Source organism: Lepidothrix coronata, unplaced genomic scaffold, assembly GCF_001604755.1.
Source record: "Lepidothrix coronata isolate B3197 unplaced genomic scaffold, Lepidothrix_coronata-1.0 Scaffold29, whole genome shotgun sequence".
In the NCBI taxonomy this organism is placed as follows: domain Eukaryota; kingdom Metazoa; phylum Chordata; class Aves; order Passeriformes; family Pipridae; genus Lepidothrix; species Lepidothrix coronata.
In genome coordinates this window covers 3,719,334-3,733,391 of record NW_016690209.1, presented here as the reverse complement: position 1 = coordinate 3,733,391, position 14,058 = coordinate 3,719,334, and the positions used below count along the sequence as shown (strand labels likewise).

Genomic DNA, 14,058 nt, shown 5'->3' with positions numbered 1-14,058 from the left:
TGAGACAGTCTGGAAATGCAGCAGCAGCAGTTTACACAAACCTCTCTGCTGCAGATAGTCAGGAACTGATAGCACTGGGTGTAAATAATGGCAACAGGGGAAGAAGCCCTACAAAGGAACAAATCCCAGCTTGCAGCTCAGGGCAAGTCCATGACAGACCTGCTGCGACCCACAAAACCTCTGCGAGGGGGTTGAGGGATGCAGCAGGAAGGGACCTATGGCTGTAGCTTGAGGGTCTCAGAAGGTACAAGCCTCAAGTTTATCCCAGTAGGTACAAGCCTCAGGTTTATTCCCTGGGCTCAACTCAACACTGCTCTTGCTTTGTGTCAAGTGCCAGCGTTGAGTGGCATTTGAAGATTTCCAGGCCCAGTCCATCCTGGTGATGTTGCCATCCAGGCAGGGCTGTTTGGTGCTGCTGGCCAGGTTGTAGCAAAGGCAGTGAGCCCAGTATGGACCAAGGTTCAGCAAGGGGGTCCAGCTGGGTCCAAGGTCTTCTCTGCCCAGATGGAGACCCACATAAGAGGCAAAAGAAATAAAGCCAAGCTCGTCGCTCATGTTTTGCAAAGTGCTGCCCTGTTCACTCACTAGGATAGAGCTGAGATGTTGGAGAGCAAACAACACCCACAGTGTTTCACCTCTGGCTGAAGCCACTACAGGGCCACCCACCACTCTGGAGACTGATGCTCTCCCCTCCCCATGCACTCCAGACACCACCACATACCGTTCAGCCCTTACCCAGCATAAGATCCAGCACAGCAAGGCTCAGCAGCAGCACGGGCAGCCCTCCTGTCCCCCCAGACATGTCCAAAGCCAGCACCCCCGCGCCTTGCAAGGTGTGGACCTGAGGACACAGCGCGTAGGATGGTGCTAGTGGGGAACTGCGCTGCCGAGTGATGGCTGGAGATGGCTGGAGCTGCTTCCTCGTTCCCGGGGACAGGGAGGGGAGAGACCAGCGGGCACTGTCCCCCCTCCCGGGCAGGTGCAGCGCCGTGGGCGCGTCGGTGACATCGGGGCAGCACCTGCGCCCGGGGGCGGGGGGCGGTCCCAGGCGCTGGGGGCACGCCCCTCCCTGCACGAGGCCACACCCATGACCACGCCCTTTACACACGCCCACAGCTTGTGTAACACTGGGAGGACCGCGTGGTGCCGGGTAGGGATCGGGGTCAGGGTCGGGATCGGGGTCGGGGTCGGGATCGAGATCGGGGTCGGGGTCGGGGTCGGGACCCCGTCCCCGGGGATCGGGGACCAGGAGCGGATCGGATCGGTAAACGGAACTGGCAGGGCACCGTTATCCCCCGTGCCCGAGGACCAGGATGGGCAGGGGACCTGCATCCCCCGGGCTCTGGGGGCGGACTGGGATGCGCAAGGAAGCGGGAAAGCTCAGCAGGGTCCCGTTTCCTCTCGGAAGTGCAGCACGGTCTCGTTTTCTCTCGCAGCGGCCGCTCGCAGCCACGGTGCTCCGGGCGCTGGCCCGGGCGGTCCTGAGGATGCCGCGGGGACAAGGGAAGCGAAAGGCCGAGGTCACGGAGGTGCCTCGCGTGTCTCGGAGGAGAACGGAGGAAGAGGAGGCGATGCAGGAGGCCCGGCGGAGGGCGGCCCCGTCCGTGCGAGAGTTCAAGTACAACAAAAAGCGGGTTCGCCTCGTCTCGCAGGGCTCGGACCTGAAGGATGACGCTCGGTGCATCCTTTACTGGATGTGCCGGGATCAGCGGGTACAAGGTGCGAACCAGCTGGCAGAAGGGGCCGGGAAGCAGAGCTCCCATGGCTCTGGTCCCTTCCCCCGGTAGGCCTTGGACCTGGCCCCCCTCTGCAGGGGTGTCTAGGGAGAAACTTCTTGTGAAACCCCATCCTCATCTCTTCAGTGAAGCATCCTCCTGACACTGCCCTGTGTGATTTCTCCCCAGATAACTGGGCTTTCCTCTACGCCCAGCGCCTGGCCCTCAAACAGGAGCTGCCCCTGCACATCTGCTTCTGCCTGGTGCCCAAATTCCTGGAGGCCACCATCCGGCACTACGATTTCATGCTGAGAGGCCTGCAGGAGGTGGCCGAGGTACAGCCAGGGGTTGTCCCTGCTGGGTGGGACAGGGCTTCTGGGGAAGGGGGAGGCAGATCCATCCCTTTGGCGGATGGTGGTTGGCTGGGGTCTGCAGAGCTATGAACTGTCCCATAGCCCTTTCCCTGTCGCTGTAGGAGTGTGCAGAGCTGAACATCTCCTTCCACTTGCTGCTGGGCTACCCCAAGGACGTGCTGCCTGTGTTTGTGGTGGAGCGTGGTGTGGGTGGGCTGGTGACAGACTTCAGTCCCCTCCGCCTCCCCCGGCAGTGGGTGGAGGACGTCAGGGAACAGTTGCCAGAGGATGTGCCATTTGCACAGGTGGGTGTCAGCACTCTGGGAAGGGAAAATTCTTGATGGTGAGATGTGGGAGAAACTTGTCTCCTGTGTTTTCTGCACTGGAGTGACTTGAGCAGAGAGCATGTGTGTCATGTCATTTGGGACCATTTGCTTCATGTCACACTGCCTCCATGGCTTTGCTTCCCAGGTTGATGCCCACAACATCGTGCCCTGCTGGGTTGCCTCCCCCAAGCAGGAATACAGCGCCAGGACCATCCGGGGCAAGATCCACGCTCAGCTCCCTGAGTTCCTCACTGAGTTCCCCCCTGTTGTTCGTCACCCATATCCCCCGTCCTGCCCAGCAGAGGTACCAGCAGGAGACACCTCCAAACCCATTCACGACCTGTCCCAGCGTGTTTCGCAGCTGCTTTGTGATCCTGGGAGGGGTTGGCAGGGGGTGGGGACAGTAACCTGCCTGAGGTCACACACAGATGGTGTAGAAATGGGGATGCCCTGGGGAAGGGGAGGTTCCCACCTCATTCATTCAATTCCACCATCTCTGCCATGCAGAGGGCTAGTTAAGAGGAGGCGGCTAGCATGGGCTGGGGACTTGCTGGTTGGGGACATCCAGGGGACATAACATTCTGGGACAGTCCTGGCTGAAAAGCATCTGCAAATGCACTCACTGCTCAGTCGCCGCCCAGCCCATTGCTTGGGAGGCCTGTTATTCCAGCTTGCAGGTGGACCACACCGTGAAGGAGGTGGACTGGGCAACCCCTGGCACAGCTGCAGGGCTGGCTGTGCTGAAATCCTTCATCACAGAGCGACTGAAATCCTTTGGCTCCCACCGGAACGACCCCAACAAAGCAGCTCTCAGCAACCTGTCCCCATGGTTCCACTTTGGTGAGTGTCCCAGGCTTTCCACTCTGCAGGAGGACTGAGCAGGGTGTCTTGGACTGGCAGCCTGACTTGCTCCTTCCCCATGTCCCCAGGCCAGGTTTCCACCCAGCGAGTCATCCTGGAGGTGCAGAAGCACCGGCGCAAGTACAAGGAGTCGGTGGATGCGTTCGTGGAGGAGGCCGTGGTGCGGCGGGAGCTGGCTGAAAACTTCTGCTACTACAATGAGAACTACGACAGTGTGCAGGGTAGCATCAGATCATGTGGGCAGTGTTGGGGGCCAGGCTGGTACCCAACTGGTCACTCCAACTTGGCAGTCCTATTTCTGCTAGGAGGAGGGCTGTGGGGGCACTAATGTCCCATCATTTGGTCCCTTCTGGAGGCAGGTGCCCTCAAGACTGGTGCCTTCAAGACTGGTGCCTTCAAGAGCCCAGCTCTCCCATCTCTTCCTTGGTACCCTGCAGTGGAAGGTTGCTCAGTGTTGCTCCTCATCTCTTGCTCACAGGTGCCTACGACTGGGCACAAACCACCCTGAAACTCCACGCCAAAGACAAGAGGCCTTATATCTACAGTCTGCAGGAGCTGGAGCAGGGGACCACACACGACCCACTCTGGAATGCTGCCCAGGTACTGCCCTACATCTTCCCCACAAACTGCTGAGCTTTTTACCAAGGGGCAGAAGTGACCTGGCACAGGCTGATCCCTACGGCTGTCCCTATCCCCCCAGCTCCAAATGGTCCGGGAGGGGAAGATGCACGGCTTCCTGCGGATGTACTGGGCCAAGAAGATCCTGGAGTGGACTCGCTCCCCTGAGGAGGCCCTGAAGTTTGCCATCTACCTTAATGACCGCTATGAGCTGGATGGGAGGGACCCCAACGGATACGTAGGCAAGCTGCAGGATGGGGGCAGAGGGTGGGGGGGTCTTATCTGTGATGGCCAAGGCTGCAGCAGTGGGGAGGGCAGGGCAGGGGCTCTCTGCAGGCGGCCCAACCCATACTCCAGCCCATCCTGCTTTGCACCCACATCCCACTTGTTCTCCATGTGCCTCCGAGCAAGGGGAAGAGCTGACGCTCCATCCCCATGCCTGGCAGGCTGCCTGTGGTCCATCTGTGGAATACATGACCAGGGCTGGGCAGAGCGGGCCATCTTTGGGAAGATCCGCTACATGAACTACGCCGGCTGCAAGCGCAAGTTTGACGTGGACCAGTTCGAGCGTCGCTATGCCCCCACACACTCCCAGTGACAGGCAGAGCGTGCCTTGAGAGGGCTCATGCCCCTCTGTGCTAGGGCAGATGTGCCTTTGCCAAGGTGCCACCCTGCAGAGATCACCCAGGGCAGGGATCACCCCGGGCGCTGTTGGAGGGCTCGCTGTAACAGCATCAAGCCCCATGTCTCTTCTCTGCCACCACCCCCTGCTTGAGCTGCCATGCTGGGACAGCTGCTGGAGTCCTCTCCTGGAAGCTGTGAGAGCCCATGCTCAGCATGCCTGGACTGCCAAAAACCTTTTCTACAACCACCATGCTCAGGATAGTCCAGGTCACCGTTGCTGCTGCTAACCACAGCTTAGATTTCAGCTGAGCAGGGTTTTTCTGGGGAAAAAGCCCTCAGAAAGTGGCTTGTGGTGGAGCCAGTGCTGGGCTGGGTGGCAGATGCATCTTTTAACAGTTGTTTTAAAGTTTACAGTTTCTATCACCTGTGTTGATGGTGTTTATGGGGCGATGCACAACACTTGTGAGAGGGGACAGCTGGGCTGCATGGAATGGGGATGCGAGCAGGGACAGAGCAGCCAAGGCCATGCCCCTGGGCCCCTCTGCCAGCAGTAAAGGCAGGCTCAGGAAGGGGACAGGCGTTACAGACAGCCCCTCATGCAGTGGCTTGTACCTCCTGCCCTAAGTCCAGTGGGCAGTTTGCAGGAAGAGGGCACAAACCAGATGAATTAGCCAAGGGGCGGTGACAATAACCCCCTCCCAGTGACATCTGGGGATGCATCACCAGCTGCACCAGCTGTCCCCCCCACTGCTCCCTTCCATCAGCAGCACTCCCTGCCTGCCCCATGAATTCAAAGCGGGATACACACCATTACCCCACCTGAAATGTCACAACACAACTGAACCCCTTATTAACTTAGTTTATTAAGGACGGCATTTTAATTGCTATGATGTGCAACAGTAATCCCATGGGGAAGGCTCCAGCTGACGGCTGGGGCAGTCCCCCGCTCTCCCTCACAAAGAGCTCACTGCCTTGGCCAGGCCCAGTGTTAGTTGTAGCAGTCAGTGCTGGGCACAGTCTTGCCCTGGACACCTCTGCCAGGTTTGCAAGTCCTGCTGCTTCCAGACACAGTCCATGGCGGAGGGTGGAAACCATAACTAAGCCAGAATTCCTTCCCTCTTCTCTAAATGTACTCAGTGCTTCTAGAAAGGGATGCAGGCAGCCACTCAGCTGCAGTCCCATGACAATAAAGTGCTTCAAACAAAATAGGGTGAATGGAGGTGTGCTGCTGAGGCAGCTCCAGGGAAGGGGGTGCCAGCTCCGGGCAGCAGCAGGAAGGCTTGGCTTGGGGTTGGGGACAGGCAAGACTAAGGCAGACCAGCATCTGGTAGCCCCAGGGCTTGCAGAGATAAGAGTGAACAGAAGAGCAGCCGCTCCACTGGGGAAAACAAGCAGACAAGACACAAGGTGGCAAAAACCCCAGGGGAGCAAGTGGGGTCTGAACCCTGTTTCCGGGACTTTGTCAGGATGCTGCAGACAGGGGAGAGATGCTGCTGTGCAGCAGCCTGGCCCCCAGCAGCAAGGCTTGCAGCCACCCTCCCTGACCAAGCCCTGCAGCCACCTCTCCTAGTCCCAGCCTCTTCCCCTCTCCCCAACCCTGCCACCCCCACAGGAAGAGCCCACAAGGGGTCACATCCCAGCCTCGAGTCAGGGCACACACTGAAAGAGCCTCTGCCCCTCAACGCCTTGCCAGTGCGTTGCTCCCCAGTCCCTCAACACCCTTCTCGCACGTACACAGGCCAGACTGTCCTTCCAAACACTCCACATCCCACCCATGCCAGGGTGGTCCTGGACACTCACCTGTGCCACGGGCTAAAGCAGTCACTGCACTGCAGAGGCACCTCCTTGACTGACCGCAAACCCCAGGGCACAGGGCACCCCTTGTACCTCTGGGTCTGACCCTGTAGAGCTGTCAGTCATGGCAGGCAGCTCTGCATCAGCGAGGGACCAACCCTTTGCAGCACCCCAGTGCCAAACCCCTCTCCCCCCATGCACCCCCACTGCAAGCAGCCTGCCTGGTCACCCCGCTGCACCACAGCCGGGAAGCTTGGAGGCTTTGCTTGGCTCAGGGACCCCTCTCTCAAGGGGAGGAGGATGTCTGCTGGGAGAGGAGACACCTGGCAAATGCCAGCTCCATCCAAGGGTGAGAAACCAGGAGCAGGACAGCCCTGGAGAATTTATACTGGTGAGCTGCAAGCAGATCGCAAGCCCCTTAAGAAGGTGTTTCAAGCAGCACCTCCTTGCAGGGGAACACACAGTTAAAAATACAAACAACCACATTAAAAAAATAAAACCAAATCCAACAGATTAAAAAACAAAAACCCAACCTAAAAGAACAAACCGAGACAGAGGCTCAGGGGATGCAGCTGGAGGGCTGGGCCTTCACCTGCATCCCAGCAGGTCTCGGGCAGAAGGCAGCTGCACACAAGGCAGGACCTGGTGCCACCAGAGCAAGGTCCCATGTCACCCTTAGAAGAGGACATGTCCCCCCACGGAGGACAGACTGGCAGCATGAGGACAAAGTACGTTGGAAGCCTGTATCCCATGGAGGCAGATCCTAATAGAGCCATGGGGATCTGCCTGCCAAAAGCCTGTCAGCACCAGTCCCCTTGGGTGGCTGCTCCAGGGGCAATGTCCCACTGCAGCACAGGCTGTAGGCAGGGGGCAGGGAAGTCTGGTGTTTTCATCATTGCCACCTCCTCTGCTCTGATCCTTGAGTGACAGCAACTCTCCACCAGTGTCCCACACCAGCTTTCAGAAAGGGAGCTGTTAAACGTACAACCAACCCCCCATCCTTCCTCCATTCACACAAGCCCCAGCAGCAGAACAGAGGATCAGAGAACTCGGAGAGTTGATTCCCTCCTCCAAGGAGCAGATGTGGACCAGAGCTTCCTGGTGTATAGATGAACAGAAAGTGATGAACAGAAAGTGCTGACCCTTCAGGGGACCCTGCTGGGCTCAGAGCAGGGCACGGAGACAGGCACCACAGCGCTGCCTTGTCCACCATGAACAACTGCTTGGAAAAAGTCTCTGTTCTGCCTGCAGGACAGGCAGGAGCAGCTGCCTTTCCCTAAGCAAGGGCATCAGGGAGTATGAGCAGTACCTGGAGCAGATCTGGACGATGGAATGTGCCCTTTTCCCAGCACAGCACTACTGCATGGGGGAAAACAGATCCCTTCAAGACAGTGCTCCAGTCCTCCCAATAGTCCTTATCTCCACGTGGCTCAGGCTCTGGTGACGAAGGCCACGCACATAAATAAACCCACAGTACACTCCTTGGCTGCAACTTGTTCATGTGGCTGCCACTGCTTCCGGCTGCTCCAGCTCATCTTCGTAGTCTGAGATGTAGGACTCCATGCTCTGCTTGGCCATCAGCTCTCTCCGGGCTTGAAGGCGCTCACAGCGGGGACAGTGCGTGGATTTGAAGCAGGATTTGTGGTAGCAGGCTTTGCACTCTGGGGGGGAGAGCATGGCTGAGAGCTGGTAAAGGCAGACAGACTGCCTGACACTCCACACTGCAAGTCCCTGGACCAGCTGCAAAGCTTTTGGGAGCACAGAAGCTCTGCACAAGGTCCCTCCCCAAACTTTCCTGAACTCCAAGGAAACAGTGACTTTGGCCCAAGTTTTCCCTGGCACTGCACCTACTCGCATGTTGTCAGGAGCTATTTTAAGCCAGTTCAGGGATTGGTCCCAAGCTGCAGGGACAAGGGCTACTCAAATATTAGTACTGGGCAGTATCAAGGATGACTTCTGAAGGGGTCTGGGGATTTCATGGCAGGCAGGAAGGACACAGAGACAAAGCCTTCAGGCTCTCTCTGCTCTGCAAGGTCAGCTCCAGCCATCCAAGCAGCTGCAGGGGAGCTGTGTGCAGGCTGCAGCCTGTCCCAAAACCACAGCAGAAGGGAAGCCAGGACTCCCAGACACCCACTTGCTGCAGTCACAGCCCGAATGCCCACTGCTGCCAGGGCAGGCAGCACACAGTGTGGTCAGGAGGGGACCTACACGCTCCACCACACCAGCAGCTCTGGCCAACCACTGTTACAAAGCTGATCTGCTGCTGTCATAACATGTTGTAGACACAGGCCATGCACAGAGGCACTCTGGCTGGCTGGCTGGCTATGGTTCTGTACCTCTTGCTAGCATAAATGCCACTCAAACCGGAGGCAGACCTTGGTGGCTCCAGGGTCTGTCTCCTCCCTCTTCCTCCCCAGTATCTCACCTTCACAAGTCCTGCACTTGTTGAGCTCAAAGGGGAAGATGATGTCATCCTCATTCTGGCAGAACTCGCAGATGAAGCCTTTGGCTTGGCACAGCTGCAAGGAAAAAAGATGAGGAAAAAACAGCTAAATCCTCCTCATCTCCCTGGCAACCAGGGCAGGAGGTAGAGCAGAGCAGGACAAGAGTGCCCTGCTCTAACCACGTGGGACAGCCCTTCACCAGCCTGGAGCACAGGAAAGCAGAATCTATGTGTGTCAGGGGTGGGTAACAAATATCCCAAACGTTCTGGATAGGAGGTCTATGGAGCAGGCAGAAACAGTTAGCATTGAATCAGTTAATTTGATGGCTGCACTGCCCATCAAAGCCTCCCCTTCAGTTATCTCTGCAGCAAACCCTTCTCCCAAGGGTTCTCCCAAGGGTGCAGAGCTGGGCAGGAGGCAGGTGAGGGAGGCCTTACCATGCACTTGTCAACGTGCAGGCTGCCTGCCTTCAGGAGCTCTGTCAGGCGAGGCACCAGGTCCCCTTTCTTTGTGGCACTGAGGTCACTCAGCGAGTAGAGGTGCAGATCCTCTGTCAAGTGGCCAGGCACTGTGTCAAAGGAGTCCAGGAGGCTGCAAGGAAAGAGAAACCAGAGCTCAGAATAAAGCGGCTCCACTAAGCCCTCCCTCTCCACTCCTGCTTTCTCTCCCCCTCCACTCCCGTCTCTCCCTGCTGCTCATTGCACAGGCTGCACAGATTCCCAGTGCAAAGTGCCCCAGGACAGAACCAGGAGAGCAAAACAGCCTCATCTCACAGCCCAGTACTCACTCTTTAGCTAGTCGGCACGTCTTGAACATGTTCTTCATGTGGAAAAGCTGGATTCGCAGCAGCTGGAGAGGAAGTGGGGACAAAGAATCAGTAACTAGCACAGTCCTTGGCCGAGCAGGTCTGTCCCATTCCCCATGTTGGTAAAACAACTGCTGCTCCTCAGCTGCTGCTCCCCTGTTTCCAAAGTGTTTACACCACATAGGGCAAGGCCAAGCACAATCATTGTCATTGTGCTCCAGGAGATAAACTGAAGCCCAGCTGGATACCAGCCAAAAATTCCTTTTGAAATTCCTACGTTACTGAAGAAGGAAGACAGGCGAACGGAAAGACACAGTGATGAGGTTTTAAGCCTCAAAAACTGCTTCTCACCAGCTTCTCTCAAATATTGGCAGCCAGTTGGCAGGCACCCACCTCACCCAAACCCTACTCAGGAAGGCATGGAAAGGGTCTTACCCACACTTGGTTGAGAGCCTTCACTTTCCGGTACAGGGCAGGATTGATATCCTGCACATTGAAGAGTGGGTCACTCCAGATCTTGCTCAGCAGGTCTTTGGAGAAGTTGCTCACATAGTACTTGCTGAAGTCCCACTTGCGCAGGATGCGGCTGGGGATGACCGTCTGGGCGTTCTCGTGGCAGCACTGGCAGAAATACTTCCCCAGGTACTCGCAGTACCGCAGCCGCTTGATGTAATCTGCCCAAACCAGGCACACAGCGAGGTCAGCCCAGGCACGGCCTCTGCCCAGCCACACACTGGACTCCCAGTGTTGCTCAGAATTTCCAACAGGCATTTCCAACAAGCAAGGCATTCTGCCTTGCTGGTATCTCCTCCACCCCAGAGTGCTCAGCATGGGGGTCTGCAAGCACCCCTCTGACTGCAGAAGGACCATGGTCCAGCCTCATGCAGCCACATCTACCTACACATTTAGGGAAGAACGCTGCAGCTGTACCCACAGCAGAACCTGCTGGGAGCTTGAGGACCCCAGTAGAGGACTTTGCCATACAACAGTCAACATCTGAAATGTCCTCCAAAGGACAGGCTGGCTGCACTTTCCCTCCACCAGCCCTTGACCTTCTGGAGATGGAGGCTCCTCTGTGGATGGTGCACATCAAAGTGCAGGCAGAGCTGCCCCAGCAACCTTGTGCTGAGCTCCACCACCACCCACCCACTCAGCATCTTCCCACTTGTTCACAGGTTCTTCCCCACTCTCCAGCTACGGGTCAGGCCCCCAGCACTCACCAGGATCAGTCCGGATGCCACAGCCTGCACACCGGTAATTCTGCTTGGCCACAGCCACCTTCCTCCTGTCCAGGGACAGAAGACAACATGCATGAGCCCAGCCCTGATGGCACCTGGCACCAGAAGATGGGCACTGGCACAGGTCTGGGATGTTTGTGTGGACAATAAATCCAGTGGGAAAAGCCCTATTGTATCCTGGTCCACACTGACTGCAGGCACTGGCTCCATCTCACCATCCCACAGTGGTGACCACTGTGGATTTACCAGGCTCAGAGCAGGGAATCCCCATTAGTCAAGTGGGAAGGAGAGGATAAGCAACGTTAGTGTTGATGGAAAAAGGCTGGAAAGGGCAGGTCCCTGGGGAGGCCCCAGCAACAGGGGTCCTTACGTTGGCGCTGGGTGAACGTTGAAGATGATCTGTGGTCGCGGCGGGGCCCACTCCAGGTTTCCGCGCACCCGAATCCTCAGTTTGTAGATGTCAGCGTGTTCTCCATCGTCAGGAGAGATAGGCAGAGAGTCAGGGATGGGCAGGAGCTGTGAGAGGCAGGCAAAAGGGTCAAATCCCTGTCTGGTATTGCAAAGGCAGTACATCTGGCTGGACTGCCAGAAACCTGCAAGTGCAGCCCTCTGGAAAACTGCCCGGCACCAAACTGCTGTTCCAGCTGAAAAGGGGCTGGAGAAGGGCTGTCCCCAGGGACCCCAGGACTCTGATGTAGGAGGCTGCTGTGGCAGAGCCCTGATTGGATGCACCCACCTCCAGAGCCCAGGTAAACTCCCTCTTCCAGTTCCAGAAAGGGATCACTGGGATGAGCAAAGCGCCTCAGCAGTTGGGTGAAGCCAAGGGTTCAGGGAAGATCAAATGCAATTGGTGACAGTGACTCACAGCCTTACCTTCTGTGGGGCATCGTGCTCGGGGACTAGCCACTCCAACTCAGAGGCAGCTGGGAGCTGCATGCCCTCAAACTGCTTTAGCAAGCCCATGGCCACGGCCTCTGCTGAGTTGGAATTGAGGAAGGAGTGGGATCTAGACAGAAAAGAGAGTGGTTAGTACTGGGTCTGACAGCTGTGCTCTCCTCCCAGCCCCCAGTGCCAGACCCAGCTCAAGCCATATATATAGATGCTCCCTTCCACTCTGGTTCCTTATTTCTGCACTGCTACCCAGGCTTAAAATTGATATGTGTGATTGATTTCTGTCTTTGCAGCTGTCCCCAGTTCCCCGGGGCTTTGAGTCACAGCACAGCAGTGAGAGAGAGAAGGTGGCAGCACCATGAAGTCTAACAGGCTGTCCCAGCTGAGAGGGAGAGGCAGGGGAGACTGAGAGCCAGCAGCAAGCCAGTAGCCAGTCCAGATGCTCCAGGTTGTCACCAGACTCTTACCTACTAGGAGGTATGGGCATCTCTCCTGACACCAGTCCATATCATATCTACCTCATGTGAATATCCTGATGATCCCCAGGTACTGCTTCCCAGATTTAAGACTAGGACCCAGTGCTCAACTGCTAAGTAAAGGGAGGGAAGGAAGGATGTCTACTCCAGTGCAAAGCAGCAACTGATGCACATGGAAGAGCAAAGTTAGCCAGGAAGGAGAAGTTGGTACCAAGATGTGTCACCATACGTTGAAGACGTACATGGAGTCCGAGGAGAGAAAGGACTTCCTGGAGTCTGGATTCCTCTTGATGTCTGCATCTGAATCAAAAACAGACAAGGTGGAAGAGATGAGGCAGGGCAGGGCAATACACTCACTTCAAACCAAAGCTTCAAGGTAAAACTCATCCAGGTGTGAAAAGCATGTGAACTACAGCATCAACTTCTACCAGTGGCACTGAGGAGCAAGGAGGGGTGCAGTCTAATCAGTCAGCTGTCAGAGTTACAAGGGAAAGGTATGGTGGGATGCTGTAAAAACAGCCAGCCTGGGGGTTGGGGGAGACAAGTGGCTGCTGGTACAGGTCACACACCAAGTCCTAGCAGTGACACGGCCTGAAACAGAGCACACACAGGAGCTTGGAGGGCAGGACTGCAAGGTTAGCAAGAAGGGTTAGTAGCTCTCTACAGACAGTACAGATGCTGGAGGTGATTAGCAATGGGATGCAGAGCCCTTTTCTCTACTTGACTGCAAAACTCTAAGATCAGACAGTGGCTGTACCACAGCTTGTCAGTGACTGCACAGCCAGGGCTGGCAGCCTGTGCCCAGCACTCCACAGACATGCCAGCATCCCTGCAGAGAGCAGCCAGCAGCCATGGGGCCAGCCCTCTGCAGAGGCCACAGACCCACCTCCTGAGAAGAGAGGGGTCCATGAAGAGGTGTGGGACACTGAGGTCCTGCTCCCTCCACTCCTCCATCAGCTCCCAAACAGCCCTGGGCTGCCCTGCAGCCTTGGGTACTCAGCAGTAGCTTCACCACTCATCTTTCTTTCACTCCAGCAGGTGTGAAAGACAGGGGATTCATCTCAAGAGTGGAAGAACCCTGGGCCAGGAGACATCCAGTAGCACACTACAGGCAAAGGCAGGCAGAATCCCTGCTTCATTGCAGATAGACTCCCAGAAAAAAGGAAGAGGGCATGCAAGGGGAAAGTACTATGGGTCAGGACAGAAGAGAGGCCAATGCCACAACCTTCAGCCCAGCAGGTCTCCTGTTTTGTACCTCTGGGGAGCTCTAGGAATGGTCTGAAGTGACCATACCATCCCCAAACACAAGCCTGCAGCTTCCCCTGTCCCCGTGCCTGGCATGAGGAGGCACAGATCAGGGTCCCTGCTCCTCTACCCCAAGCAGGTCGACTAACACAAACCTGCACAGAGTCCACACGATCCCAGCCAGGCACCAACTGCACACTGAGGCCAAGGGAATCACAGCCTGGCCGAGCAAAGAGTGCCAACCCACCCCAGCTTCCCTACAAAGAGCAGGGCTGCCCTGGCAACAAGGGGAGCAACTCCTGCAAATTTACAGGCTCACACTTCTGGAATTCAGCATGGATGCCTGACCCTCAATGTTTGACATCCATTGCTAGAACAGGCACAGGGAAGCATCCTAATGTGCTAAGGAATCTGTATATCTACATCATGCAAACAGACTTCTAGTGCAGAAAACAGGGAATTCAGGAAAACAGCCTACTGACCATGTAGAGCACCAGCCAGATACACCTGCCATGCTCTGGTGCCTCCTGCTCTGTGCAGAAAGGTGCCACATGGTCCTAGACTGTGATGAACATAGGCCAACAGCAGGGCACACGCAGCACAGTGTGGGCCAGGTGTTACAGGGAGGCAGAGCCATTGCACTCAGGCACTGACATGTCTCAGGGATG

At 56.6% G+C, this 14,058-nt stretch overlaps 2 protein-coding genes across 10 annotated transcripts in view; one reads left to right on the top strand and one right to left on the bottom strand.

Annotated features, from left to right (window-relative positions):
• Positions 1 to 1,091: 1,091 nt before the first annotated feature.
• LOC108495220 (deoxyribodipyrimidine photo-lyase-like) lies at positions 1,092 to 5,275 on the top strand. Of its 3 annotated transcripts, none has more exons than XM_017810672.1 (10): positions 1,092 to 1,150; positions 1,437 to 1,719; positions 1,905 to 2,050; positions 2,191 to 2,373; positions 2,540 to 2,698; positions 3,036 to 3,234; positions 3,324 to 3,476; positions 3,734 to 3,855; positions 3,956 to 4,115; positions 4,320 to 5,275. In XM_017810672.1, exons 2-10 carry the CDS (start codon positions 1,488 to 1,490, stop codon positions 4,469 to 4,471), a joined length of 1,506 nt encoding a protein of 501 aa, XP_017666161.1. In that variant the 5' UTR covers positions 1,092 to 1,150; positions 1,437 to 1,487; the 3' UTR covers positions 4,472 to 5,275. The 3 variants fall into 3 exon arrangements, with proteins under 3 accessions (XP_017666161.1, XP_017666162.1, XP_017666160.1); XM_017810673.1 differs by lacking the exon at positions 1,092 to 1,150 and adding an exon at positions 1,239 to 1,264; XM_017810671.1 differs by lacking the exon at positions 1,092 to 1,150 and having other exon boundaries at positions 1,344 to 1,719.
• Positions 5,276 to 5,445: 170 nt separating this feature from the next.
• Positions 5,446 to 14,058, bottom strand: part of RUBCN (RUN and cysteine rich domain containing beclin 1 interacting protein) — a 31,446-nt gene continuing 22,833 nt past the window's right edge. For all 7 annotated transcript variants that reach the window (XM_017810663.1, XM_017810665.1, XM_017810664.1 and 4 more), the window contains 9 exons: positions 12,388 to 12,445; positions 11,652 to 11,784; positions 11,149 to 11,294; positions 10,761 to 10,825; positions 9,976 to 10,214; positions 9,523 to 9,584; positions 9,173 to 9,326; positions 8,717 to 8,810; positions 5,446 to 7,952 (listed from right to left, as the gene is read on the bottom strand). In XM_017810663.1, coding sequence (XP_017666152.1) covers positions 7,789 to 7,952; positions 8,717 to 8,810; positions 9,173 to 9,326; positions 9,523 to 9,584; positions 9,976 to 10,214; positions 10,761 to 10,825; positions 11,149 to 11,294; positions 11,652 to 11,784; positions 12,388 to 12,445 — 1,115 coding nt within the window. In that variant the 3' untranslated portion in view covers positions 5,446 to 7,788. The remainder of the gene's footprint in view (positions 7,953 to 8,716; positions 8,811 to 9,172; positions 9,327 to 9,522; positions 9,585 to 9,975; positions 10,215 to 10,760; positions 10,826 to 11,148; positions 11,295 to 11,651; positions 11,785 to 12,387; positions 12,446 to 14,058) is intronic.

Excerpts from the sequence above, each read along its gene's own strand:
- LOC108495220 (XM_017810671.1), top strand. The coding sequence starts at position 1,359 with ATGCGCAAGGAAGCGGGAAAGCTCAGCAGGGTCCCGTTTCCTCTCGGA. Across the intron at positions 2,374-2,539 it reads AGGATGTGCCATTTGCACAG|GTTGATGCCCACAACATCGT; the intron begins GTGGGTGTCAGC and ends TTTGCTTCCCAG. Across the intron at positions 4,116-4,319 it reads GGACCCCAACGGATACGTAG|GCTGCCTGTGGTCCATCTGT; the intron begins GCAAGCTGCAGG and ends CATGCCTGGCAG.